This window comes from Pundamilia nyererei, unplaced genomic scaffold (assembly GCF_000239375.1).
Source record: "Pundamilia nyererei isolate P.nyererei 1_Seehausen unplaced genomic scaffold, PunNye1.0 scaffold00082, whole genome shotgun sequence".
NCBI classification, from domain to species: domain Eukaryota; kingdom Metazoa; phylum Chordata; class Actinopteri; order Cichliformes; family Cichlidae; genus Pundamilia; species Pundamilia nyererei.
In genome coordinates this window covers 2,395,933-2,422,900 of record NW_005187483.1, presented here as the reverse complement: position 1 = coordinate 2,422,900, position 26,968 = coordinate 2,395,933, and the positions used below count along the sequence as shown (strand labels likewise).

The 26,968-nt window shown below is 38.9% G+C and overlaps 4 protein-coding genes across 8 annotated transcripts in view; 2 read left to right on the top strand and 2 right to left on the bottom strand.

The window, feature by feature from the left end:
• The window catches only part of rassf2b (Ras association domain family member 2b), a 15,385-nt gene extending 5,106 nt beyond the window's left edge, over positions 1–10,279 (top strand). Inside the window, exons 2-12 of one of the 3 annotated variants that reach the window (XM_005738246.1) lie at positions 1,435–1,576; positions 2,168–2,309; positions 3,815–3,888; positions 5,777–5,852; positions 6,145–6,296; positions 7,335–7,447; positions 8,217–8,359; positions 8,588–8,741; positions 9,439–9,560; positions 9,656–9,753; positions 9,979–10,279. In XM_005738246.1, coding sequence (XP_005738303.1) covers positions 3,836–3,888; positions 5,777–5,852; positions 6,145–6,296; positions 7,335–7,447; positions 8,217–8,359; positions 8,588–8,741; positions 9,439–9,560; positions 9,656–9,753; positions 9,979–10,048 — 981 coding nt within the window. In that variant the 5' untranslated portion in view covers positions 1,435–1,576; positions 2,168–2,309; positions 3,815–3,835 and the 3' untranslated portion in view covers positions 10,049–10,279. Of the gene's footprint in view, positions 1–1,207; positions 1,252–1,434; positions 1,577–2,167; positions 2,310–3,814; positions 3,889–5,776; positions 5,853–6,144; positions 6,297–7,334; positions 7,448–8,216; positions 8,360–8,587; positions 8,742–9,438; positions 9,561–9,655; positions 9,754–9,978 lie in introns of those variants that run through there. The other 2 variants (XM_005738245.1, XM_005738244.1) reach the window with 2 other exon arrangements.
• A 1,378-nt stretch (positions 10,280–11,657) lies between these two features.
• Positions 11,658–15,143, top strand: prnpa (prion protein a (Kanno blood group)). Its single transcript, XM_005738243.2, has 2 exons — positions 11,658–11,837; positions 14,110–15,143. The coding sequence occupies exon 2, from the start codon at positions 14,111–14,113 to the stop codon at positions 14,630–14,632; it is 522 nt and encodes a 173-aa protein (XP_005738300.1). The 5' UTR covers positions 11,658–11,837; position 14,110; the 3' UTR covers positions 14,633–15,143.
• A 1,270-nt stretch (positions 15,144–16,413) lies between these two features.
• On the bottom strand, positions 16,414–22,795 carry prnpb (prion protein b). Its single transcript, XM_005738242.2, has 2 exons — positions 22,569–22,795; positions 16,414–18,608 (listed from the first exon to the last, which is right to left on the bottom strand). Exon 2 carries the CDS (start codon positions 18,599–18,601, stop codon positions 17,510–17,512), a length of 1,092 nt encoding a protein of 363 aa, XP_005738299.1. The 5' UTR covers positions 18,602–18,608; positions 22,569–22,795; the 3' UTR covers positions 16,414–17,509.
• A 2,861-nt stretch (positions 22,796–25,656) lies between these two features.
• Positions 25,657–26,968, bottom strand: part of LOC102207060 (uncharacterized) — a 2,595-nt gene continuing 1,283 nt past the window's right edge. For all 3 annotated transcript variants that reach the window (XM_005738241.1, XM_005738240.1, XM_005738239.2), the window contains one exon: positions 25,657–26,959. In XM_005738241.1, the coding sequence (XP_005738298.1) occupies positions 25,923–26,959 (1,037 nt within the window). In that variant the 3' untranslated portion in view covers positions 25,657–25,922. The remainder of the gene's footprint in view (positions 26,960–26,968) is intronic.

Here is a 26,968-nt window from a genome sequence, read left to right as displayed (position 1 = left end):
GTTTTTGCATCAGTTTAGCCATCGCTATCATAATTCAGCAAAATGAAAAGAGTAAGGTGCCAGGTAAACTAAAAATAAAATGTCTAAAGAATAAGTGTTGTTCATAGTAGAAGTGGGGTCAATTATCTAAAGCGACAGACAGTACCAAGGTGAAGAAGAGAGTGTAGCCAGGGTACAGTGGGTAGAGATGAGTGATTAGAGTGAAAGGGAGGGTTTATAAGATGGTAGTGAGATGTACTATGATTAGTTTGTAGAGAGTGACCCTGAAAAGAGTTGAAGATGCTCTCACTCCCAATGACTGACCAATGCTGTATTAATTTCTAATAATGTATTCATTATAAATGGATACTTCAGAAGGACAGCTTAGGTCGAGACAAAGTTGGAGAGGTAAGGCTGAGATGGATTGGACATGCAGAGGAGGGACAGCGAATACACTGAACAAAGGAAGGTGAATATGGAGCCTGCCAGGCAGAAGGAAAAGACCACAGAGAAGATGGATGCAGTGAAAGAGGACATGTAGAGGGGCAGGTGTGATACAGGAGGATGCTAGAGGCAAGGTGAGATGGAAGCATCTGATCCACTTTGGCAACCACTAAAGAGAGCAGCCAAAAGAAGATCATTTGTATTCATCTAGTTTTTCATTTACAACCCCTGAATTAAATAATATGTTAACTCATATTAGATGATTGACACTGCTCTAAAATAACAGTGAAAAGAACAAAATGGGTGTCTCACCATGAATGAGCAGTGAGTATGGCTCACATTTTTAATGTTGCCCTCTCAGCAGCGTTAAAAGTGACATGTCTGAGTCAATCTTTTTCTCTGGAGCTTGAAGTCTCATGAAAGAAGGATCAATTTTGTTATCAGATTCCAGTTTAGTTGGCATAAAGTTCACGTTGATCTCAGACAATTATGGCATTGTTTTTGTGTTGTCAGCTGGCCACATGTCCGTCGCAGACCGCTGCCTTTGACCGTGATAATAAAGGCTAATGTCTTCCATTGTGTAGGTCAGTGCTTAGCTTTTGAGCTCTTGACAGGGCTAATATAGGTGATGAAATATTGATAGCCCCTGGCGTTGGGCTGAGCTGATTGGCGTTAAATATTTAATTTGCCCACATTAACTGAGGCTTTTTATTTCAGAGATTGACAGCCCCATCTTATTTTATCAGCGCTGCGTGTTCAAGCTGCTTCTGTTTACACTAAACTGTGGAAGTATGTGCCTGATCCAAGAGTTTAAAGATTGATAACAGGGTGAGGCTCGTCCACGTGTGTGTAAGCGGATTATTCATTTGTGCTGCTTGAATTGAGGAAGTTTTAAGCTGTGTCAGGCCCTGTGTCGGCTTCCTGTGTGGCTGATTGAGTAAAGGAGGAAGTGATTTAACGGAAGGGGAGCACTTCCTTTTAACGTCCCCACTCTTCCCTGTCTGTTCGCAGTCACGTTCAGAAGAAAAGACCCTCTTGGATCACTGACACCTGAGGATACAAACAGAATCTACCTGCCTATAACTTTGGCTGCCTCTCCTCATAGGCAGTTTCTTCTCTGGTGACTCAACAACAACTCATAGTCTTTACGACGGTAAGATCCATTGTTGTCTTATACATTTATATATATATATATATATATCTATTCTTAATATTTCATATTTTGTTGGCTGTTATGTTACAGAGGCACTGGCTATGTAACAGGAAGGTAGTTTAAACCGAGGCCTTTCAACTAATGTCCAAAATGGTTTTGGGTGTTTCGGCCTGTTTACAGTAAATCAAGTGTATTTAACGCTACTGTGGGGAGTATGCTGTAAACAGGGGTTAACTGTAACTAATTAGCAGTAATACTACTTCAATGTTAACACAAAACAAAAAAGTCTACGGCAGGTATGGGTAAAGTACACACCTGGGGCTGGAATCAGCCTGCAGACTACCTCAGGTCACTCACAGTTGCTCTAAAAGGAATATGAAAGGAGGCTAGACACACGTTTTTTTTAAATATACATGAATCATACAAATTTAGAGTTTGTTGCAAATAACAGTGGAGCAGTAATAAGCTGTGTCCAGTGAATTGCTTACCCAGTGGAAGGATTCAAACTCCACCGTCTTGTATTGTAGCTGGTAGTCCTTGTCTTCGTAGTCTCAGTTAGCTCACCCACTTGAACCATCTCTCTGCCTCCAGCTCGCCAAGGCACTCCGCAGTAGAACAAGGACTACTGTCAAGGAGTCTCTGGGGACTGCCACAAAAGTGACCTGATCATCTTACGGGTAGAAAAACAAGAGACAGCAAGGGATGCAAAACAAACAGCAGAGGAATAGCAGCTGTAGGTATAGCTGTAATTTCGTAGGTCATCACTGTTGCATAGTGTGGACTTAAATGTTACTTAAATCTAACACAGTGTAGGTGTCTTGAAGAGTGAAGAATAAATTGTGACCTGATGATAGATCTAAGTGTAAAGTCACACAGATATTGAAGCTGTATTGTCAGGTCATCATGAATGTCTAACCATTTTTTTAAATTTAATTTAATTTTTTTTTGCAATCTGCCTTAAACAGGCGATCATTTAAACCAATAGGATTCATTTTCTTCAGAGGCTAAGCTGAGACCTGCAGTAAATGTTGTTTCAGTTCAGTTGTGACTTATTGAAATATGTCACTCTAGAAAAAAATCACGCACATTGCATGACAAAGCAGAGGAAAATCCCCAGAAGAAAATGTGTTTTTAAGGTCTATGTCAGCATCATTGATGACCCTGTGCAATCATATTATGTATTTTTTGTTATTATTATTAAGGTCAAGGGTTAAAAAAACTATCATTCTTCACTGAAAGTTGTTCCAAAATATCCTTTCTGCTTGTCTCAAAAACACAGGGTTTGGTTAGAGAACCAAGAATTCTTATTTTAATTACTTAAAAAAAGATGTTTCTTATAGCATGGGCTTGTTAAGTAACTATCATGAACTTTCATTTTGGGGAATAACTTTTGTGGGCTAGGCCAGAGGTCATCACTGATTTTAGACCTCAAAGAGTTAGGTGGGGTTACATTTACTCAACCATAAAATGTATTTTTGCTCATGAAATTGCTAAAACGGTAGCAAAATGCTCAATTTCGTGTTAAGTAAGGCGATTCATTGCTTCATCTACATGCAAACTAATCTTGGTAAGTGCCTCTGACTCCAAAGGCCTATTTTGAGGAAAAACCCTGCAACAGTTGCATCTTTAACTTTTGGTCTTCATGTTCTGAGGAAAAACAAAAAGAAAAGAAAAGCGTGCTATATGGCAGATGAAGGCACATAATGTGTTTTGCTAGTAGCATGCTCAGAGATGAATGTTTAGGCAGCTGAAATAATTTGCAGCAGCAGGTGGTCCATGTGTCCTGCACCTGTCCTTCATCCGGAGGTTTCTATCCTGCCAAACTCACACAGAAACACTCTGTCACTCAGCGAAGAGGGAAGGAAAACTCTGCAGGGTGGTGGCAGAGTGCCATTTAAAACAGCTGCATGTGCAAATGTGCAGCGTTTGTTTATGTGAAAGAGCTCACAGGAAAGAGAAAATACATTGTAAGACGAAGAAGAGAATGAGGAGAGCAGCTGCTCCCTTCATTCGCATAGTATATGTTTTGATTTAGTACAGGGACACAGTGGTGGAGGTTTAACTATCTTAAGGGAAGTAGTTGCCAGGAAAGCAGATATCATCTTCTTGTTATTGTTTACGGTCTGCAGCTCTGCCTCCTCCTCTTCCTGCAGTCACTCTGTCACTTCTGTTCTGTGCTCGCTGCTGGTCATGAGGAGTCATGAGACATTAACTCTGTGTGCCTTCTTTGTGTCTCAGCTCCTCTCATGCTCACTGAGAATGGATGATACACAGTACGGGGTTCAGATCGGAGAGAACAAGTTCGTCAGCAAGTAAGTCTTCCATCCCGCACTGTTTCTCATATAAACATAAGTATGTTTATACAGATTATAAATTCACAGTAAGTGACAACAGGGAAACAAATGAGTAGCCTTTATTCATCTTTGGTATGTTTAAAAAAAAAAACCATTAATTTAAAAAAGATGATGTGAAATAGGGATGTTTGTGGTTTTAAAGGTTTCAGCCTGTTAACTGTTTGCAGTGTTCATTATCTGAAATCTAGGTCTTTATTTATGACAACAAGTATCCCTAATACCTAACAAACTGTGTGATCTTTGGCTTTTGAAGTCTGACCAATCAGTTAATAAAAATGATAAATAATGCACACTGAAAACTATTAACAATTATTTTTCTCCACAACATAAAGTTACAGTTACTCCGCCTACCTGCATATACATTCACTTGTATTGTGAGACTCCTATTTAGGTTTTCAGTATAGAGACATTGAAATATTAAGGGAACAGGACTTCACCTGGTCCTGAAACTGCTTGTCAGTTAATTGTCAAATTACATTTGACTTCTATAAGCATACAAGACACGATATCCTGCCAAGATGACTGAATAATAAACAGCAGTACACAGATCATGTTACCAGTCACTCACAGGGTTAACACAGAGACAGGAAATCACACACTTGCATCTACTGAAACCCCAAACCTCTCAACAGAAAGCCAAATCAACATTTTATTCACACAGCCAAAGATAAATGTCTTTTCCAAAGTTTTTAATGGTGGCTTTATTAAGCTGATGAGAAAACATCAATTGAAACTGAATCTCAGCCTTACCAAGAACAGACATTAAATGCTTCTCTTTAGACATGCTTCTTATCTTACTACACCAAGAAACTGCTACACCCACTTTTCTTCTTCCTCTGTCTGTACATTAAAAAAAGAAATGAGAGCTAATGAAAGAAAGGACGGGATCTGAAAATTACACATTAATCTCAATTCTGTGACTTACTTTTAATCCTGATCTCATCTGGTTCTTATCTGGTGGGAAAGAACTTAAATGTAGTAGTGGCTATCAAGTAATGCTAATGGAGAATAAACCTCTAGGAGAAAACTGTGAGAAGATGAAAAATCAGTGGAAACGGCAACATTGTAATTTAAGGTTTGGGTGGGTCAGACAATTTTGTCAGATTTGAGATTGGGCAGTTTGTGAATCTCAGGGTTAAACAGGGTTGGAATTAACATTTCAGTCTGCCCCTGCATAAAGTACACAATAACACTAATCCAGCAGCAGAGACTGCCCTATCTTTCTCTAAACATATATGAAGTTTTTTTTTTTTATTAGTTCTTTTTATTTTCGGTCTTACTGACATTAACAGCATAGTAAGGAATACTTTATTTTCCCCCAAAATTCAGGAAATTATACCAAAAGACAACACAAATAGTCACTAAACATTACTCACAGAGTTCATAAATCAGGAGTTGGATGTTCATTTTCCCAAAGGGCCGCACCAGCATTACACAGGAGGTGATATATTACTACATGGCTATATTACAACCTCATAGAATGAGACTTTGTAGAATAGTTTTCTTTTTGTTTGCTCATCTCTCAGCTGCCTTCAACTCACCACCACAGAAACTAAGTGAAATCCAAAATTACCAAAGTGGTGATTAAGTGCCAGAAATATTGTCAGTGCAGTGACCTGTATCCACTGATGTTAGCACCAACTGGTTTTCAGATATATTTGCGTCACTCCATTAGTGATGATGTTATGCATTTTTGGGATGAATAAAGATCCCCAAAATTTGATCTAGTGTTAAAAGTGCACGGTGCATGCAGAATTACAGCTGCAGGCACTACGAGGTGGTAAATCAGTGGGAATCTCCTTAAAACTTTGTTTCCTTCCAGTGATTTAACTACTTCTGTCTTCAGGTCAACAGTACTGTCACATCTTAAAACTTACAACCTCTATTATGAAGGGCAGAATCTGCAGCTGCGGCACAGAGAGGTGAGTAATTGCATCTCTCTGTTTGTGTGTGTGTATGTACTCACATACAGTGTGAGTGCAGAGTGAGTGAGTGAATGTGTTTAATCTTATTTTATTGTTTTAAATTTCAACAGAAGAACCTGAATGTGTCGAGGCTTCATCCCTGCTTTCACTTTTGCTCTTAATATATTTAATATAATATACCCCACCCATTTCACCCTATATCCCTAAAGAGTAAGAACTGTCCAGTCTGTGTGTATTTACTGTATATGTGTGTTTGTGTGTATTCATCAGTATTCGTGTCTTCCAACAGGAAGAAGAGGAACTGATTGTTGAGGGCTTGCTGAATATCTTTTGGGGCCTCCGGCGCCCAATCAGGCTACAGATGCAGGATGACCACGAGCGAATCCGGCCGCCCCCTTCCTCCACGTCTTGGCACTCGGGTTGCAATCTGGACAGTCAAGGGTAAGAGCTCCAGACAGATCCAGTTACACCCCAGTGACCAGAAATGGTGATACAGAGAGGTCAGTGAGGGCAGATATAGATTTTATCTAGTTTGTCCAATGAAAGACAAGCAGGTATTTAATGTTTAAAAGTGTGTAATTAGGGTTTGAGATTTAAGTCCATGTAAATAGAGTTTATTTCCTAAATAAGATACAAATTGGCAGCTTTCCATAAGCAAAAGTGAATCTTTTAAGCCACACTTCTGGTTTAATTGAGGATCTTACTCCAAGCTATTGCAAATCAGTCCATGTCAATAGGCTCTTAGTGCCATTTTCAGCGCTCCCATTTATCAAAAGAAGCTATTCTTGCTCCGAGGATAGCAGGCCTCACAGGCATAGAGCTGCCATTTGGAATTTAACATGAAAACAACAACAAAAAACCCTCATAAGTAGCCAAATTGCTGTGAGATTCTTCAGAAATTTGCTTGATTATGACAGGAAACATTGTCACAACTCCTAACTAAAAGAACAGCTGCACTGGCAAAGAGGAACAGCAGTCACAAGTTGAAACTAACCAACCCAGATATGACGTATGTTAAACAGCAGGTTAAAAATGGCAGCTACTACAGGAAACCTAATAATAAGACTCACCACTACAGTCAGGACAGACCAGCATGTTGATGGCATCACAAACACATATCAAAGTGAAAAAAGAAAAACTGGTGTTCTCAAGAAAATCTCACAAACTGATCGAGATCTCCCTCTAGATTCATACATGGTGTGGAGGGAGTTTTAGTTCAGCTGTGCAGACCTGGACTGCTCTTAAACTTAATGGCTTTACAAGATTCTAGTGGCTGTTAGTCCACACTAAAATCAATATCAGGATAATAGTTTTTTGAGAAACTACAGCTTATGGTCATAAATACATGATGGGAGTTATCATTTGAAGGTGCAGTTTTTATCTGAAAAAATATTTTTAGCTGTATGTTTACAGTTTTGACAGTTTGCAGTTCTTCTCCTTCACCCCATAAATGTACTCTCTCCTGTTCCCTGTTTGAAGTTCTCCCACCACCACAGATGGTCAACAGGCTCAGCAGAGCTCACCCACAGTGGAAGTGACGCCACCTGACAGCCAACCAGAGGACAACGGTGTGACTGAAGAGGAGGCAGAAGGTAAATTTTGGACTTTCGTTTATACATTTATATTTTAAGACTTCAGTCATTTAGATTTTAAATATTTCAAGCTGTATCTACATGGTTATAAATAACCAATAAAGTAAGAGTAAAATATTAACCCAAAGGTGTAAATTAGTCTAAATTGCCCATAGGTGTGAATGCGGGAGTGAATGTAAGCGCGAATGGTTGTCTGTCTCTGTGTATTAGCTCTGCGACAGACTGGCGACCTGTCCAGGGCGTACCCCGCCTCTTGCCCTATGACAGCTGGGATATGCTCCTGCACCCCCTGTGACTCTGAAAAGGATAAGCGGATGGATGGAAAGATAGATTTATCTTATTTTGAACGTGTTTGCTCACACTTCTTTCAGTATTTATAGATTTTTTTGAGCTGTTTCTCAGTTTTTTGCTACCTGTTCTTTTGGTTTTACTCATTTGAACTGTACATTACTCTGATGGCTATAATGAGGATCGAATAAGCAGCCTCAAACATCAGTCATTTACTAAGAATATTTTGTTTTTAAACTGGCTGAATCTTGGCGAAAAAAAGTTGGATCGCATTAAGATGAAATGAAATTAGCTATAAACACATTTTTAATTAAAAATAAAATTTGCACATTAAAGCGAAAGATAAAATTTGTTTACAGTTCTGTGTAAGTGATGTTTATTTCTAAAACTATGGTTTTCTTTCACTATTTTGTGATCTTAGCTTAGGGCTACACTGAATAATAATCAGTAATTTAAGGTGGTTCAACATTTGATTTGACAGAGGACAGTGAGAGCTCCGCTCAGCTCCTCAGGACAAAGAGCGATGCCGGGGTCTTAAGGAGAGGCCAGCGAAGGTCGCCAAGTGACCAGAGGAAAATCCGACGCCATCGATTCTCCATCAACGGACACTTCTACAACCATAAAGTAAAACTTTTAAAAATTGACAGAATAATCAAATAAAATTCATTAGGTTAGTTCATTTATGTGACGCTTTAAAGCAAATGATTTGGGAACAGGTTTTAGTTACATTTTTCTTGAGAAAATGTGTTTAAAAGTGAAAAGAGTAAAAGTTTTAGCTTCAACAATTTTAACTGAACCTAAATTAATATTTAAAATATTAATATTTAAAATGTTTTTCCATTTCATCCTCAGACAGCAGTGTTTACGCCTGCTTACGGGTCGGTGACTAACGTTCGCATCAACAGCTGTATGACCACGCCGCAGGTGCTACGAGTTCTCCTTAACAAGTTCAAAATCGAAAACAGCCCAGATGATTTTGCACTCTATCTGGTCCATGCTAGTGGAGGTGAGTTAAGACTTTAGCCGCAGTCCACTAATTTTATTTTATCTGATTTTATCATCTACTTTTAGACTTTTAGTTTTATTACTTTTAAAGTTGGAAGTTTTTGCATTATTGCTGGTGGTGCAATCAAATCTGAACTAAAGCTACAACACAGAGCTTCTCTATAAAGCTTCGTAGCTGAAAATGCTACGTCAAGATGAACAGGATCAACCTTTTGAATCTCTATAAAGCTTATAATTTATTTTTATTTTTTTTTAGAGGCTATGATATTTGGAAACTCAACACAGAATCGGTGTTGTCATTATTCCATTTCTGTTCACTCACTGGGTTTTCTGAGCTGAAAGAAACACATTGCAGTCAGTAATCAAACAGCAATTAGCAGAAGTGTAACTGAAAAGTAATGATGCTTTCAAAATGATGATGAAGATGTTTGATGAGATTGTAGATTATGTTGCGGTAACAAATGGCAAACTACCCCACACACAACTGAGTGCTCTTGCTGTTTGTTTTTGATTAAGTTCTGCATCAGACCCAGCTGTAAAGTCTGAATGTCAGTGCTAAATTATTCATGAACTATTGGCTATGTGGATTACAAATATGGATATGTGTCATGTAGCTCAAAGGCGGACATTGAGGACATTGTGTATAAAATGTATTATTGTTATTAATCCATCACTCCATGTATGTTCTGGTGTTTCAGAGCGAGTGAAACTGAAGCGGACTGACTATCCTATGTTGCTGAGAATCATGCAGGGACCGTGTGAGCAAGTCTGCAAAATATTCCTCATGGAAGAAGATCTCGGAGAAGAAGTCACATATGATGTAAATCCCCATTTTCTTTTTTCATAGCTATAAATGAACATGTATTAATTATTTTACAGTTACTTTTTCCTTAAAATTCTCTTTGCTTCCACAAGGTGGCGCAGTATATCAAGTTTGAGATGCCTGTCCTCCAGAGTTTCATCACCAAGTTAAAGGAAGAGGAGGACAGAGAGGTGCAGAAACTCAGGAGAAGGTATAAGAAATACATTTTTAATCTGTCCTGGCATTCAGTAAACATAATCTTAACATCTTTAACTTTTATGAGCTGCAATAAATATGAAAAGTGGAGGCCTACAAGCTATTTTTAAACTATTTTTAGCCCACCACCTGCCCCCAGTCTAATGTGGACGTGCACGTGTTTTTATTGGCTCTTAAAAAAATCCTCAGATTTGGTCTTCCTCTGCCTTCATATTTGCAGGTATAACTATATTCGGAATATAATCGAGAAGCAGCTCCAGTGTCTTCCAGAGGGGGCAAAGTGTATGTGATCTGCTCATGGTAGGGCCCCCCACACCAAACTGTCACCACAGCTGCCAAGCCGTGACCAAGAGAATGACCAAGAATCAGCTGACAAGAGCAACAAGTACATGTTTCACCAACTGTCCTCCCTCAGCACATCCCACAATCAGTCAGCCCACAGTTTGCTCTTTCGTGCACGTGTTGAGTGTGACCATCTCTGTGATACTGAGAGTCATGGCAACACACACACTTTTTTTTTTTTCTTTACCATGAACAGAGCACTCGGACAAACGTCTCCTGTTTGTGTTTTTTTAACCTTTTTTTAGTCTGTTAGCCTGCAAGATGAGGCTAAAATGTAACCTGTCTTCTGCCTTCTCTGCAGGAAATATTCAAAATTGTTTTAAAGCACAAATGTCATCTTATAGTGACTATATAGGTTTCTCCAAGCACAAAACACACAAAGTTGGTGGGATACTTTGAAGCTGATGTAAACATTTAGGACCTTTTTCATTTCATTGATGTGAAATCTTTTTATTGCCACTGCAGGCTGTGACTGTGATAATGCAGTTACACACAGTATTTGGCATTTTACATGTAGGCAGCATGTAAGACTGAGAATCACAGGGAACAACCATCCTGTAAATGTGGAGTGGTCTGACGGTGACAAAAATTAACCTTACATATTTCATTAAATTTAAATTTGGGCATAAAAAGCCCAAGTGAAAGAGTATGGAGAAGTGATTCCTGCATATCAAGCCCCCAAAACTTCAACTGCTGTGTTTATGTTTGGTGGCACCGGTCTTTGTCCTGCTTACAGAGTTTTAAATGAGATCTGGTGACATTGAAGCCAAACTCTCAGCATGAAGTTAGATCCAGAAGTTCCCCAAAATAACAGACTATTCCTCGGAATAATGCAACTTTTTTTGAGCTACTTGTTTTGTTCCTACACACATTAATGTCTTACGCTAAAGGTTTGCCTGACATTAACCAGATTGCACAAAATCTTCATGTTTTGTTTTCATTTTGGTTTAGGTTTTTTTTTTTTTTTTGTTTTTTTGACATCTACATCCAGCAGAGACAAGAAGCACAAAACGATAATCCCACAAGACTGTGAATTTTACGGAGAATGTTTTTAAACGTACGAACGAGCATTTCTAAGCAGTGCGGTTTGCCTCCACATGTACAGCACTTTGTCTCCTTCCGCCTGACAGTTCAGTATTTCTGACACGCAGTGGACGACGCCCCGAAGATTGTGTGAGAGCATGCATGTTGTGTTTTTAGTGACTCCTAAGACTTGCCTGCTTTTGTATTGTGTCTTTTACAAAGTAAAGAAGAAATTTTAGCCTTTAAAGTGTTAACTCTTGCCACTACTTTGTGGAAGTTTTCGTACAATGTTTGTTATTTAATAAAAAATTTGTCTGGGGAAAATGAACTTGTAGTTCTCATCTGTTTTTGTTGCAGTCACTGTTACCTAACGATGCTGAATTCGTTTGCAGTGGCAGAAGCTTCGGGAGAGCTCGCTGAATGTTCTGGTTTGTTTACTCGGAGAGTTAAATAATTCAGATAAAATTAGAAACGCAAATGTTAAGCCCGCGCTCTCAGGTATTTATGCGTGATGTCGGCAGCACCAGCAGCTTACTGCACAGTCAGCCAATGAGGTGATTGAGATTGTCTGACGGATAACAGGCTGGCCCTGAAACATACTTTCCCACAGACAAGAAAAGGAGTCTGAGCTGCGAACATCACTTTTGGCTTCAGCTTCCCAAAGAGGAATACCATCCAAATCTCCGCCACACAAAAAAAATATTAATTTCACAGGTAAGACTTTTTTTATTTCTATTTTTTTCTCTTTTTTCTTCATGTTACTAATTTATACTAAAATGTGGGATGTTTATTGTATGAGGCTCAGTGAGTTAAAGCCTTTTGTTCTTATTTCTGGGATATTTAAAAAAAAATATTTGCACAGATCAGAGCTTATATCTAGAAAGTGTAGCTGTAATCTGAGAGTCACTGGATTATTCTCAAACTAACTGACCCAGTGTAATTATAGCTCGAGTTACCTTGTAAGAGGACACAGATTAGACAGTGTACACCGTCTGTTGACAGAGCCAATGATGTCATGGTCATATAATCAGTGGTGGGACATGTATTTCATTTCTTTGTAAAAGAATTAGTAGTACTATACAAAGTAATGTAATATAAAAGTTGCATCCAGTGTACAAAGACTGTGGTATTTGTCAAATCCTAATTCTCAAGCAACACATGGTAGTACTAATTACAATTAATATGAATGCATCTCAAGGTACAAACAAGGATTATAATAAATAAAAAGTCAAATCTAAGTTCTCTTTTAATCATGGATACTTAATAATATATAAAACCAACCTGGATTTATAGACTGAATGGTTGATAAAAGAGAATTTAAGTGGAGCGGATTAAACTTTGCTTTAAATTGGATTTAAAGTTTGAAAAACAGACGTAGTTATGATTCAGTGATAGTGATCCTTATTAGTGGATTGGTGTTATCGATGCTCTAATATGTGAGCTATCCTTCAGTGACGCAGTTGGTCAAGGTGAAACTGCTGTAGGCGTTTTAAATACTGGAGAGTATTTCTTAAAACTCTATAACATACTTATTAAAATGATCTATTTAAATCCTCATCCAGAGAAGATGTAATTAAAATAAAGCTGGTGAATAAAAGTAAAAAGTGCAATATTTCTTTTTAAAATGTGTCAGAGTGCATGTGCAAAGTAGCATTAGAAAACCCACTCAATGTAGTCATGCATACATCAAAAGTGTACAGATTTGAGTAAATGTTTTGACGCAAGCGTATTTCTGCCACAGAAAAACAGAAATTGCCACCCAATTTTATCTCAATATTTCAACATGATTCAATATTTCAAGTTGAGTTATTAAAATTTTGAGATACTTTTTAGTGGCACAAACAAGTCACTAACTCTGTTAGTCCTCATGTTCACCTCATTACTGAGATTATTACTAGATACAGGACCTGCTTAGACTTCACGTACTTAAAAATACACTTGTCCTACTACACTGTATATAAAGTACAATCTTCACTAATATTTTGTTAGTACAGATTATAGCAGTGACATACTTAATGCAAGATGTTTTTACTAGGTTTTTGTTTTTTTGGAGTTTACATAATTTAATGTTGGATATTTTATAATAATATATCAATAATATTGTATTTATGGTGCATAGCCTACACCTAAACCTCATATTTAAATGTAGCCTGGATGTTTGTTAATACATTATTTTTATGGCCTGTGTCATCTTTCTCTAATTCTTTTTACATGGTTATCTTATGTCTTAGCCTGTCCATAATTTGGGATTAGGTCAAAAATAGTCAGATTTCAGAATTAAGAAAATATGAATTCCATCCCAACAAAAACGAGCTAATCCATAGATTTAGAAACAGACCCCATCTACAGGATCCTAACTGAGGTGCATTAGAAAATATGAGTCTGATCTGATCCCTTGTCTGCTTCAGCACTCACGCCACAGTGCTTGTGTAAGATTTGTTTCTCAAAGCTGGATTAAGAGCAGTGATCTGTGCTGTTCCTAATTCATCAGCAGTGTAATAATACCACACAGCAGGACTAAAGCTGCACTGAGAACATCTCATCAGTGTGTTTGTGTGAGTTCGAGAACCTTTCCATTTTATATAATGTATAAAGTATAGTTTAAAAAAATAAATTGCTTTAAGTACTCACCAGTAATTCAAGTAGTAATAATGTAAATAAATATTTTCTCTTTAAATAATTTAAACGAAATCCTTGGTTGGTACTTGTTGGGTAATTATTTTACTATGTATAATCTAAAACAGCAACAGCAGAAACAAAAATTTGATTTTCCTGTTTATAATAGCAAAATGAATACATAATTTTTTAAATGCCAATGACAGAACAAAGCTGAGCAAAAAAATTAACAACGCAACTGAAAGATGATGTAACATGTAATAGACGTAAAAGCAAGTCTATAAAAATGTCAAAGTGATTACTAATGAAGTTCATTAACCTCATTAACCAATTCAGTCCTAATAAAGTTTCTATAATCTTATTTTGACAGGATGAAAATCACGTTGGAAATGCACAAACTTTCCACAGTGGCCCTCTGTGTGCTGCTCCTGGCCACACTGTTACCCGGCTCCGAGGCCCGCCGTGGACGTGGAGGTGGTGGGTTCAGCCGAGGAGGAGGAGGCTACAGCCGGGGGTGGGGAGGTCAGCCCTACAGACCACCGCCTGTCCAGAGCAGTGGCCCCAGTGCCGGGAAAGTAGCTGGGGCAGCTGCTGCAGGAGCAATAGGAGGATCCATGCTCGGCTCTGCCTTGAGCCGTCCTGGGTATGGGTATGGCGGAGGATTCGGAGGATACGGTGGATATGGTGGATATGGAGGGTATGGAGGAGGTTATGGATACCCACGATACGGAGGTGGTTACGGCTATGGCCCCCGCCCTGGCTATGAGCCAGAGGGCTCTGGTGATGTAGAGTACTACACCGGAGCATCCAGTGGCCCAATCTACAACAGCATCATTGTTGTCATTGGCTCCCTAATGTCCCTGCTCATGGGCCACTGGGTGGCATTCATGTAGCGCTGGAGACGAAACTGAGATTTACAAACACACCAGAAAAAACCCTCCTTTCAAAAATAACCCATCCTACTGTAAAGGGGACATTTTTAAAGTCACAGTTCACCTGAAATTTGAGTTTTCAAAAATAAAAACCTGTTGCCAATTTGTTTTATGGACACTTCAGTGACCCTGTGTGAGGACAATAAGAGGAGTTTGACTTATCAATGTGACACCATTACGCTGAATATGAAAACACGCGGTCAAAAATCATTATTAAAGTCACGAAATGTAATCTGATTTGATGTGATGTTGCTCTCCTGTCCCATTTTTCACTTCTTTTAATGTGACCACTGTTTTTATACATATGGTGATGACTACAGTCTGTAAAGATAGAGCAGGAATTAATTAGATCTGTTTTAAGTTAAGTCTACCTCAAGGAACAATGTCAGGATTAGATGTTAATGTCATTTTCTAATTACCAAATTTAAATATTTTTTTCATTGTGTTGCGAAATCAGTTTCACCCCGGTTCTTTTTTTTATTCCTCGGCCATCCAGAGACGGCACCGGACTCAGTAGTCATTTTCACAAAAACCTTTATTCCTCTTGTTAAGCATGCATCTTCTAGAAGGCGAGACGTGGAAGGCCGGTGTCCCTCTGCAGATCTTCCACTCCTTTGTTTGTTACAGTCAGCTTTATAGAAGTGACCCCATCATAAAACCCCCATGGTGTGCTGCAAACTCTGTGTCTGTGTGTGTATGCACGAGCATGTGAGTGCCTGTGTGTGCGCGTACCCGTGTGTCTATGTGAGTGCATGTGAGTGAGTGTGCATGTAGGTGTGGGTGCGTCGTAACAGTCAAAGCACTGTGTGTGTCTCTGTGTAAATTCCTCTACACAACATAGAAAACAGAGTTAACATATTACAAACACTGAGACCCCCACTCTGCATCCATTGGGCCATTGGCCTCTTGTTGTCTTACATTTACATTTAAGGTGGAGAGTCTCCTGCAAGCCTACTTCTAAGTTTATAACAATTATGAGTTTTTATTAAAGGTACAAGCATCAGCAACCCCCAACTGTAGCTTCCTGTCTCCTTTTATGACAGCAGACCCTCAGTGTCAATAAATTCCTTTCCCTCTAAACAATTGCACACACTCTCAGGCTACAGCTAAGCCAAACTGAAACACAGACAAATCCTTCCTTATTCCTCTGATCTAAACAAATTTAACACATACTATAATAATTATTTTCTTGTGCTCACAATTGTTACATAATTTTGCCTATGCTGTATATTGTATATAGGTTATATTTTTAAGTATTGCTTTCGTTGACATATTTGCATAATTAAATGTTTTATGATCATTTGTAGATTTTTATTAAAGAATGTTCTTTAATATTTAAAACTGTTATGAATGTAAAATAAATGTGTGATATAGCTTCGTGTTGACATTTATTCTCCATGCTAACCGCATCATTTTAGATTATTTTAGATTATTATTAAGCCTTAGGAACCTTTGTAATCCTTTTCAGACTGACGTCAGTGACTTTGTTTCTCATTTGTTCTTGGGTTTCTTTAGATTGTGATATGAAGCATTGTGTTATGAGGGCAATAATCGGGGCTAAGTGTGGCTAGTGAAACTGAACTGAGCTTTCCAAAAAAAAAAGTGGTTAATCAAAGTTAATTTATAATCTAACAAGGAGAGGCAATTACTTTTTCACACGGTTTCAGATCGTTTTCTTCCTAATAAAAGAAATCATCATTTACAAACTGCATTTTGCATTTACTCAGGTTTCTTTGTCCAATATAAAAATTGATTTGATTATCTGAAACATTTAAGTGTAAAAATCAAAATAGTGCACTTATTTAAGTTATGTCTGGTATTTTGTGTACCAACACACTGGACCTACAGTTATAAAAACAATAAAAGGTCAACGTGCAGACGGCCAGCTTTAATTTGAAATGCTTAACAAGAATATTGCATTAACCTTTATGGAGCTGCAGCCATTTTTATACACGATGCCCTATTTTCAGGGGTTCATATTTAATTTGAGCTGATAAGTGTTTGCTAGTTCTTAATTATTTCTGTAATGAAGCAGGTTAAAGGTCTGACAAGAGATTTAAATGTGGCATTTAAATCTCAGGTACAAGTAAAATAGACCATTCTTTACAAAGCAAGTCTATCAGAGAGACCGGGACCATTAGGGGGGGCCAAATCACACAGTTTGATACATTTGTTAGGGATCATTGAATGTCTGGAAATCTACAGACTAATACGGAGCTGAATGATCACATGATCCTTTAAATGGGAAAGAAAAACCCATCGCAACATCTAGCTTAGTGTAGCATATTCCCCAAGAGAAAATTATGTCATTACCCAACACAATAATGGTGTGGAGGAGGCCTGGACGGGCTCATGATCCCAGATTTGGAGGTGCTGGTTGGATACAATAACATATAAATACATAATCCAATGCTGACTCTACTTTTTTCATAACACTAATGCTACGAGACATTGTCATTTGCCAGCTCCGAAGCAATGAAATATCCACAAGTACAAGTTAGTAAAGCTATTTCATTTATTTAACATGACAAGGAAAAAGTGCAAGCCTTTAGGATTCATGAAAACATTCACATTCTCCCATAAGAAACAACCCTTTAGCTCGTTTTGTTTTACAGTTACAGGAAAAGGCTTTGTAACTATTTATTTTAATTTCTCCTGTAATCACAAGTCAGCCATCTGTGCCGTCAATGTTTGCTTTATATGAAGCATAAAGTATAAAATCTCACAGCAGAAGTCAGCACAAAATAAAGAAAGGATTACAGGTTCCTTTCCACCAAGTTATTTTTCATCTTTTCATCTTATTCATGAACACATTCTCTATAATGTCAAATGAACATCTCAGTGCAGCAGCACAGGTACATTGCTGTTAAGTAGCATCAGCATAGCACTTGTAACTACTGCTAAAAGTCTTTGAAAGCCCATCTCCAATCCTTCTACCCCTCCTGTACTCCCGTCTTTCGGCCCTTCCTGTCTCATGTACTTCATGGAGTAAGCCATGTACAACTCCAAGCATCTCCTGGTTTTCACCTGCTCGATCAGTGCCGGGTAGCCGATCTCCACAATGCTGACCGTGTCATCTTCTTCGGGCTGATTTGGAGGGCCTGGACTTGCAGGGGTGGGGGTCGAGGGGTTTTCTGTGGCAGTGTCGTTGCTCTCTGATGTCACGAGAGTAGACGTGTTGGTTTTGGTCGTAGCTGTGGCAGTTGTACCTGGTTTGATTTGGGGCTTTTGAGTTTTCACCGGCAAAATGTCAGACCTCTTCATACAGGCATCCATGTAGTCTTCATAACTCTGAACGGGTTGAGTAATTACGGCATCTCTTCCTTTATCGCTGCTGTATTCAGTAGTATTGGTATTGGTATTAGTATTTTTGTTAGTATTTCTATTAGTTTGGATTTTAGACCCATGGTTCCTGTGCATGTAGTGTTTGTAATAATACTCCTCTTGAGGGCTGCGGACAGTAAAGTGAGGATTGTGGAACTGTCCTAACCCATAGCCCAGGGCCGTTCCTGCCACTGCACCTCCAGCTGCAGCTACTACTGCACTGCGAGCAAACCCTCTGGAATTCTCAGAAGGACGATTACCTCCATAACCTCCTCCATACCGTCCATAACCTCCTCCATAGCCTCCATAACCCCCTCCATTCCCTCCATACGGAGAACTTTGTCCTGGATACTGGTTAGGGTTGCCTGCTGCACCTGGTTGTCTGGGATAATTGCCTTGCTGCCCAGGACTGCCCTGATTGTTTTGTTTTGGATGGCCACCCTGAGGGGTGGAGTCTTTTTTGGGTTTGTATCCTGTATTGGTGCCCGAAGAGACTTTTTTGCTGCCCGAACTTTTTCCTCTCCCTCCCTTTCCCCTGGTCAGCGAAAAAGGGGTATTAAGCAAGATAAGTGACAAACTAAGCATGGACAATGAATAGAGCTTCATCTTCACTCTGTGGAGACAAATATGAGATAATATTTAGAGCATATCACTTTTAATTTTGTACTTATGTAGTGTTAATGTCACTTTATTATTTTAGTTTTAGTGCTAGAGAGCTGTTAGCAGCAGAAACCTAAAATCATACATGTGTTCTTCTTTTGGCTGCTCTCTTTAGGGGAAGATCGTCTCCCTCCATCTTATCCTATCTCTAGCATCGTCCTGTGTCACACCACCCCCTGCATGTCTTCCTTCACTAAATTCACCAAATTCAATCTTCTCTGTGGTCTTATTTTATTCCTCCTTTTTGAAATCTCCATATTCAGCACCTTTGCTCATGTGTACTATGCCTCCTCTGCACATGTGCAAACCATCTCAGCATTTTTTTTTTTTTTAATTTGTAATTGTGTTGGAGGAAACTAGGAAGGCTAGAGCAGAGACGCTGACAGCTGCAATCAGTCATGTATGCACTGGATTTTGTTTTGCACGGTAGAAAATTCACTTTCTTAGGTGCATTTTTGTCTGATTGTTTCATCAATCTCTGTGTTTCCAGATTGTATTTTTGGTGCTTAATTGCCACTTTTGAGATATTAGATTTGCAAGAAGGCAAATGAGCAGTTTAGACATGTGGAAACACAACAGGGTTTCATTTTTTAGGCTTTCAGTAACAAAAGGAAAACTGGAAATTCTCCTGAGAGTCTGCCAATGTCAGTGCTGATAGCTTTATGATGCAGAACCTGAACCTTGGAGGCTGTAATTAGTGACATCTCCACAGTGCTGTGTAATGTCAGTGTGGAGTACTCCTCAAGCTCTTTATTGAGTTGCAAATCCCATCACAGAAATATGATACTAGAAGTGATGCTGAGGCAGTGTGATCATGTAACAATGCAGGGTGTAGTTCAAACTGTTGTGTTTTGCTTGTTTTAATTGAAAGAACTGTAATGAAAGCTGGTTTTTAAAACAAGTTGATACGAGCACATATTTATCACCTTGATCTTCGAAATTAAATACAAGTATGAGGCAGGTGGATAATCAAACAGATATTATATTGGAGGGTAAGTAATGTTTATTAAAATGATGAGGAACTGTAGATGATGAAGGTAGTTTTTATCCCTTATCTTAATTTTGTTTTCAACTATCAGAATTTTAAAATATCTTGCTTCCAGGACATAAATATGTACAATGCACTGAAAAAGTATTTACCCCCTCCTGGTTTTTAGGTTTTCACATATTTGTCACACGTACATGTTTCAAATCATCCACAAAGGTTTGACATTAGACAAAAATAACCTAAGTAGTTATTAAGGGGGTAAAACATCTTTGGCTCACTGTCCTGCTGCATCACCCAAATGAACTTGAGCTTCAGGGCATGAACTGATGGGCGGACACTCTCCTTCAGGATTTTCTGGTAGAGAGCAGGATTCAAAGTTTCATCAACTACAGCAAGTCATCCAAGTCAAGAAGCAAAACACCCCCAGACCATCACTACCACCACCATGCTAGACTGTTGGCACGATGGTCTTTTTGTGAAATGTTAGTTTATGCCTGCAGTTCTTTAGATGTGGTTATCCAGTCTTGTGAGCTTCTGGATGAGTCGTTGATGTGCTCTTGGAGTCATTTTGATACACTGGTTCATTGTAACCCTTTCCAGACTCATAGATGTCAATGACTTTGTTTCTCAGCCGCTTCTTTAGATCATGGTGTGTTGCTTTTTGAGATCTTTTAACCTGCTTTATTTTGTCAGATACCATCGATTTAAGTATCACATTGATTTTAAAATCTTATTGCTTACTTTTAAAATCATAAATAATATCGCGCCTAGTTATCTTACTGATCTTCTCAGCCTGTATATTCCTAGGAGAGCACTGAGATGATCAGGACAATTGCTCTTGGTGCAACCTAGGTCACTGGAAAGAGCAGAGGTGACCATGCTTTCGCTCCGCTTGCACCTAACCTCTGGAACAATCTCCCACAAGCTATTCGTGCATCTGACTCGATCCAGAATCTCGATTGAAAACGTATCTATTTGGTTTAGCCTTCCTGGCTATCTAGAGTACGATTCTTGTAAGTACCCTTTTCTTCTGTTTTGTTGAACAAGGTTTTGTATTGATTTTGCTTTTGAAGTTTTATTTCGATATCTGCTTATCTTTTATGCTTGGTTAATCAATGCTTTCCACCTGCTATTTGCATTTGTATTTTGCTACTGCTTTTAGTGGATTTTGTGAAGCACTTTGGTGTACCTCTGGTTTTAAATGTGCAATACAAATAAAGTCGTATTGTATTGTAAGTTATTTCTGGATTCAGCAGGTGGGCAGTAATCAGGCCTGGGTGTGGCTAATGAAATTGAACTCAGCTTCCAAAAAATTTGATTGACCAAAGTCGAATCATGATTAAACAAGGGGGTTTGATAAGCTTTTTAAATGAAATCATCATTTAAAAATGATACTTTATATTTATGCCGGTAATCTTTGTCTACTATAAAAATTAGTTTGTTAATCTGAAACATTAAAGTGTGACAAATATACAAACAAACAAGAAAATTAAGAAATAACTCTCATAGGAGTTATATACAATTATATATGAGCTAACGGGTTTATATTAGCATGTTCACATTTTAAATGACAATAAAATATATTACTACTAAAAATTATTTTAACTGTCTGTCCAGTTGTTTGTAATGTGTTACTACAAAATTGAATACTATTCAGTCTGTTGTCAGACATGACGTGGAAAAACCACAAATCCTTGTCTGAGAAGGTGTGGCTTTAGAAAATATATAAAGAAAAATAAAGAAAATTCCATTAGACAGGCGCCTTAGTGGCGCTCCAAAATGGATTTCCGCTGTGTATCAGCCTGGGACGCATGATGCTAATTGATCAGTATCTGAAATAATGGAATGAGCCATCGTTTTTGCAAAACCACACAGGGAAGGCAAAAAAAAAAAAGGAAAAAAAAGTAGAAAGTAAGAAAGAAGAAGGGAAAAAAGGGCTGTGGACAAACTGGAGAAGGAGGGTTTATTTAACTATTTATCTGAGCATTTTTGGATACCGACAATCTTCCCCGCCTCACACACAAATACCTGCTTTTGTGTACTTTAAAAAAAAAACAACAACTGTTGTTTAAATTATCTTGTCAGATCTTGTTATAGGTCGTGTTTAACAGTTCGGCTGCTGTGACACAGCAATTAAAATTAAGCCTGATTTAATTAAGTTTTATTTATTCTGGTGTTGCGATTGTATTTAAATAGTTTTAAATGACTTGTTTGCCTTCAATCTGTGAAATGTACGTCAAGCATATCTGTCGTGAATGATCTCAAGCTATTTTATGCCATTTCTACCATGAGTTAAAAGATTAAATTGGTTTTTGGCAAAGCGACCTTTATATGTTCTTTATTTATGAATGTCAAACACTCACTGTTCTTCAAGAGGCCAGCTGGCTTTGTAACAAATATAACATAATAGCTATATAAAAATATTTTAAGTGGCTAAAAAGGAGTGGATTGATTATAAATTATATATTAAAGACTTGCAATAAAGGTATTTTCTTTATTTTATACATAACCTCCTCGGTATGGTAAGCATTTTATTTGTCTCAGGCTAATACAGCGACTAGTGATACTAATCGATGATTTTTGCTTTAAATACTTGTAAAAACGTTTTTTAACTGTATGTGATGCCTTTCCCTGTAACTTGTTGTTAAAGAGCTGCCGCGATATGGGAGGCAATAACAAGTTGCCTGGTGGATGGTTTGTTCCTTGAAACAATTAAAACATATGTTACATGTTGTTAGAATTTATTTATAGCTGTATATTAATGCAGGGAATTCATATTAAAAGGGGAAAAGTTCACTGGAATACGCCCTGCAATAACCACTGCCTGATACTCGGTTAGATAAAGACTGTTTACTCCAGGTGACGTGAACTGCGCACAGATCACAGGTAGAAACATTAATTGCTCTACTTTACCTACAGCCTCACCTGTGTGGTGACCGTGAGTCAGATGAGTTCCTTCCTCCCTGTTTGTCTTCGATAATGTCCCCGCGGCGCTCGTACCTCTCCGGTTATGGTTTCAACTGTTTCATTTCTGTCTGACATATGGCCGCACGAGAGATGTGGGTCGCTTAGAAACAGATGATGGGGGCAGGGCTGGGGTGGAGTCGATTCTCGGCATCCACCGGGGAAAAGGAAATGGAAAAATAATCAAATAAGGGCCCACAGCCAATCAGCAGCGAGAGTTCAGTGCGTGTACTTACTAATGGTTCAACTTTTAAGTGTCTGCTTTACTGAACGTTTTACCATATATCGTACATTTGGTTCATACTGAAAGAATAAATGATTCCATTTTCAATTCAACTTTATTCATATAGCACCAAATCACAACAACAGTGACCTTAATACTGTATGGTAGAGGCCCTACAATAATGCAGAGAAAATCCCAACAATCAGATGACCCAAGGGTAAGCACTTGGGACGGAAAAACTCCCTTCTGCTTGTCCAGTTTCCTATTTTTATTTTATGTTTTTTTAAGAAAAAGCTATTTTGCAGCTAATAGCTCTTTGGGAGCAGCTTGTTAGTGCAGTTATTCTATTATACCTGTCAAAAAGGAACAAAGTGCCCAAATATAACATTAAAACTGGTTCGTTGTTGTTTGTGAAAGTATGCACTCGATGTCTTTTTATGCTTGAATCATTCATAGAGCAGTGATAACTGGCTTTACTCCTTTGGTAGCAGGAAGCCAGGTTGTAGTAACGGGTTTGAGTGGCGGTGCACTTGAACTCAGGAAAGTCTACAACAACGCAGGAATGGCAGTGCGGAAACGTCAGCCATCCTTTCACCAGAGCAGACACTGGAAACAGACAAGAGAGGAAACAGGGTTTAAACAGGCCACAAAGCATGAAGAACATTGTTCAGTTTCTTTTCTGTTTACTCTAATTAAAAAACTGTCTTTATGGGATTTATAAAAAAGTTCCACTTTCCAATTTCCACTTGACCTAAAGAAATGTTTGATATGTAAATTATTTTGTATATGAACAGTTATCTTTGCTTATCTCTGTCCTGACCATCTCTTGTGTTTATTTGTAATGTAGACTGTAAAAAGAGGCGTACTGATATGATGGAGTAAAGTGTTTGCTTTCACCACTCGCGGTTAAAAAGCTCTCAGCTGGTCACTGGAGGATGTTTGTGTGGCAAAAACAGGGAGTGTCTCCTTTCGGGGGGGAGGTCTTGGTCTTTGTTTGAGTAATAGGCTGTAATTGGTGCCACGCCGCCCCTTCAGCTGTGCTTCAGGTTTCTGATAGTTAGAATGACTCAGGACTGTTGTTTTATTTAAGCTAACATTATCATCCTGCTGCAACCAGGTTTCTGTAAGGCAGACTAAATCGATCTGTTGATCAATTATTAAGTCATGTACTAACAGAGACTTGGAAGAAAGAGAAAGTTGTTGTTTTTTTGTCTGTTTGGGAGCTGACACAGTCAGGGGATGGGGTTTGGGTGGATAACAGGAGGAGAGAAGCTGCAGAGAGGCGTGTAAGACTGCAACTCTGCTTCCTGGTCACATTTTGTGGGGTTAATACGTTGGCCTGATTTCTAGAAATGAGAGCTGCTCCATTCAAAGTGGGATGGATGCCATCTCTCCTAACAAGACCAGGTTTCCTCCAGAAAGTTTCCCAATTATCTATGAAGCCCACGTCGTTTTTTGGACACCACTCAGACAGACAGCAATTTAAAGATATCATCTGGCTAAACTTGACACCCCTGGTCTGATTGGGCAGGGGAATTCAATATGGTTAGTGACCTCCGATTGACATAATCGGGTGTCATTATTGCCGGCATGAATTATAATGTTAATGAATTTACGTTTACCCTTAGCCAGCAGTTTTAAATTCCCCTCAATTCGCCAAATATCCCTTCATTACGAAAGCTGGCTTTTTTAAGAAGAAGGAACATTTGAGGTCAGACTAACATCTGTAGGAGCTGAAAGCATCTTCTGACGTTAAAAATCTCCTGGATTTACGAGCGGAGATGTTATCAAAACGAGTGCGTAATCTGCACTTTACGTGGATGACTCAAAGCTGATATCGCGGTGCTAAAACTTAGCACTGCAACACTGTTTTCATGAAACAGAGCAGAAATTAACTGAAATGAACTTCCTTTTCTCAGCAGTGCGCACACAGAGAGCAACTTCTCTCTGCTCAATCTGTAAAAAAGAAAATCTTTAGTGTGTTAGATTAATCCCTCAGTGTTGCAGTGTGCTATTCAAACTAAGAAGCGGTGCACTCTACATCCACATGACACAGTAACATGGTAACTGGAAAGCTGTTTTCAAAGAGAAGCACTAGTGGGAAACCTGAGCTTGCATTGGATTTTTGAGCCATTATATCACATTTCTTTTACTGAAGTGTGTCTTTGTATAGAAATTACAGTGCATTTTTAGTAGCTCATTCTGCAATTGTGGATAATTTCCTTCAGTAAATCTGTCCTATAACGTGTCAGATAAAATACAAATTATTTTCTTATGTTTTGCTCTTGTGGTCCAGTGCAGCCTGTTTCCTCCTGTGTTGCATTTCTGTGACTGCAGTCAAAATTCTCTCCATCGATCACTTATCCCAGCTGACCTGAAGTAAAAATTCATGATAAAGGCTGTGGATTCATTTGAATCAAACAGAAGAGGAGAGGAAAAGGGTGCAACTTCAATCACATGAGGTTACTGTTTATTGCAGGGGTGTCAAACATAAGGCCAGAATTAGCCCAGTAAAGACTCCAATCTGGCCATTGCATGGCTTTGGAATTTTTTTACTTTAAACATATTTGACTCCATCATATATGTAATAGATCAGAATGGATCATCTTTAGGGCTGATACCAATCAGGTTTCTTCAGTAAATACAATGAGAGTCCATCTGCAGCTCACACTAGTGTTTTCAGATTCATCCTGCTTCTAGCATGCTGACATGCTTACAAACTTTAACTTATTTACAATCTTAGTTAAAGCATACTCTACTCAGCTAGTTCAGCTCAGGCTGATGTCATTCATGCACAACGTATGACCCAAAATGAATCATAAGATGAAAACTTTTACATTTGTTTATTATAATTTACTCCAGACTCACTGAGATTTTTCTCAAAACCAAACATCTAGACTTTGATTACAATTCTTCTGGTGTCTGCAAATATCTACAAAAACCAGTGATTATAAAGGTCTGCTATGTTGCCCCCTGGTGGGCTGTGAAAGTGTTGCATATGGGTTGTGAGTGTTTCATCGCACACTCATTTGGTCAGATATAAAAACCAAATGAGCGACACATCACACAAGTTTCTCTGTGTAAAGAAGGCTTTAGTGCAGCTGTGTTTGCAGTATCACTATAATGCTGGTGATGACAGAGAAAAGCCCTCGCAGGTCTGTCTGCAGTCTTTGCGCTCCACTTCTGCTTTCAAGTTTGGTCTTTTTCTTCAAGTTTCTTTCAGCATTGACGATGTAAAGTTCGATGCACCTCTTGAGCTTAACCTGTGTGATCAGTGCTGGGTAACCAATCTCCACAATGCTCACTGTGTCGTCATCATCAGTTTGGAGGAGCTGTGAAGCTGCAGGTGCAGGATTGTCTTCATACTTATTCGGAGGGTGAGGAGTTGAAGGGGAATCGGTTGAGGAGTTTTTCGTTGCGGTGCTGTTACTTGTGGCGCTGCTGGCAGTGCCAAGAGCAGCAGTAATTGATGCAATGGTGGAGTTCACAGTAGCAGCTGTGGGGGGTTTAGATGTAGTCACAGCTGGTTTGAGGTTTGGTTTTCGATTCTTTACAGGGACAAGATCTGCTCTATTCATGCAGGACTTTATGAAACTATCAAATGTTACGTCAACTTGTATGTATTCGTAATCTCTGCTGAAGTCATTTGTATCAGTAGATCTAATACCATACTTCCTGTACATGTAGTAGTTGTAGTAATACTCCTCCTGGGGGCTGTGGAAGTGAAAGTGAGGACGGGGGAACCTTCCTAACCCGTAGCCCAGGGCCATTCCTGTCAGAGCTCCTCCAGCTGCCGCCAATGCTGCTCTGCGACCAAAACCTTTGGATTTATCAGAGGGAACAAAGCCCTGTGCCTTTGCATAGTTTGAGAAGGGAGAGCCGCCACCAGCACCATAACCCCCATACCCAAAGCTGCTGGCATAGTGAGGACTCAGGATTTTGTTGTTTGGGTTGTGGTTTATGTATCCGCCTGGATAACCCCCGTAACTGCCATAACTGCCCCAGTATGGGTAGCCCGGTCCTGGGTAAGCACCAGCTTGATGTCCTGGGTACCCTGGGTAGAATCCTTGATTAGGGTACCCACTTTGGTAAGGGTATCCTCCTGGTCTGCCTGGTTGTTGAGGGTAACCTCCTTGGT

Excerpts from the sequence above, each read along its gene's own strand:
- prnpb (XM_005738242.2), bottom strand. The coding sequence starts at position 18,601 with ATGAAGCTCTATTCATTGTCCATGCTTAGTTTGTCACTTATCTTGCTT.
- prnpa (XM_005738243.2), top strand. The coding sequence starts at position 14,111 with ATGAAAATCACGTTGGAAATGCACAAACTTTCCACAGTGGCCCTCTGT.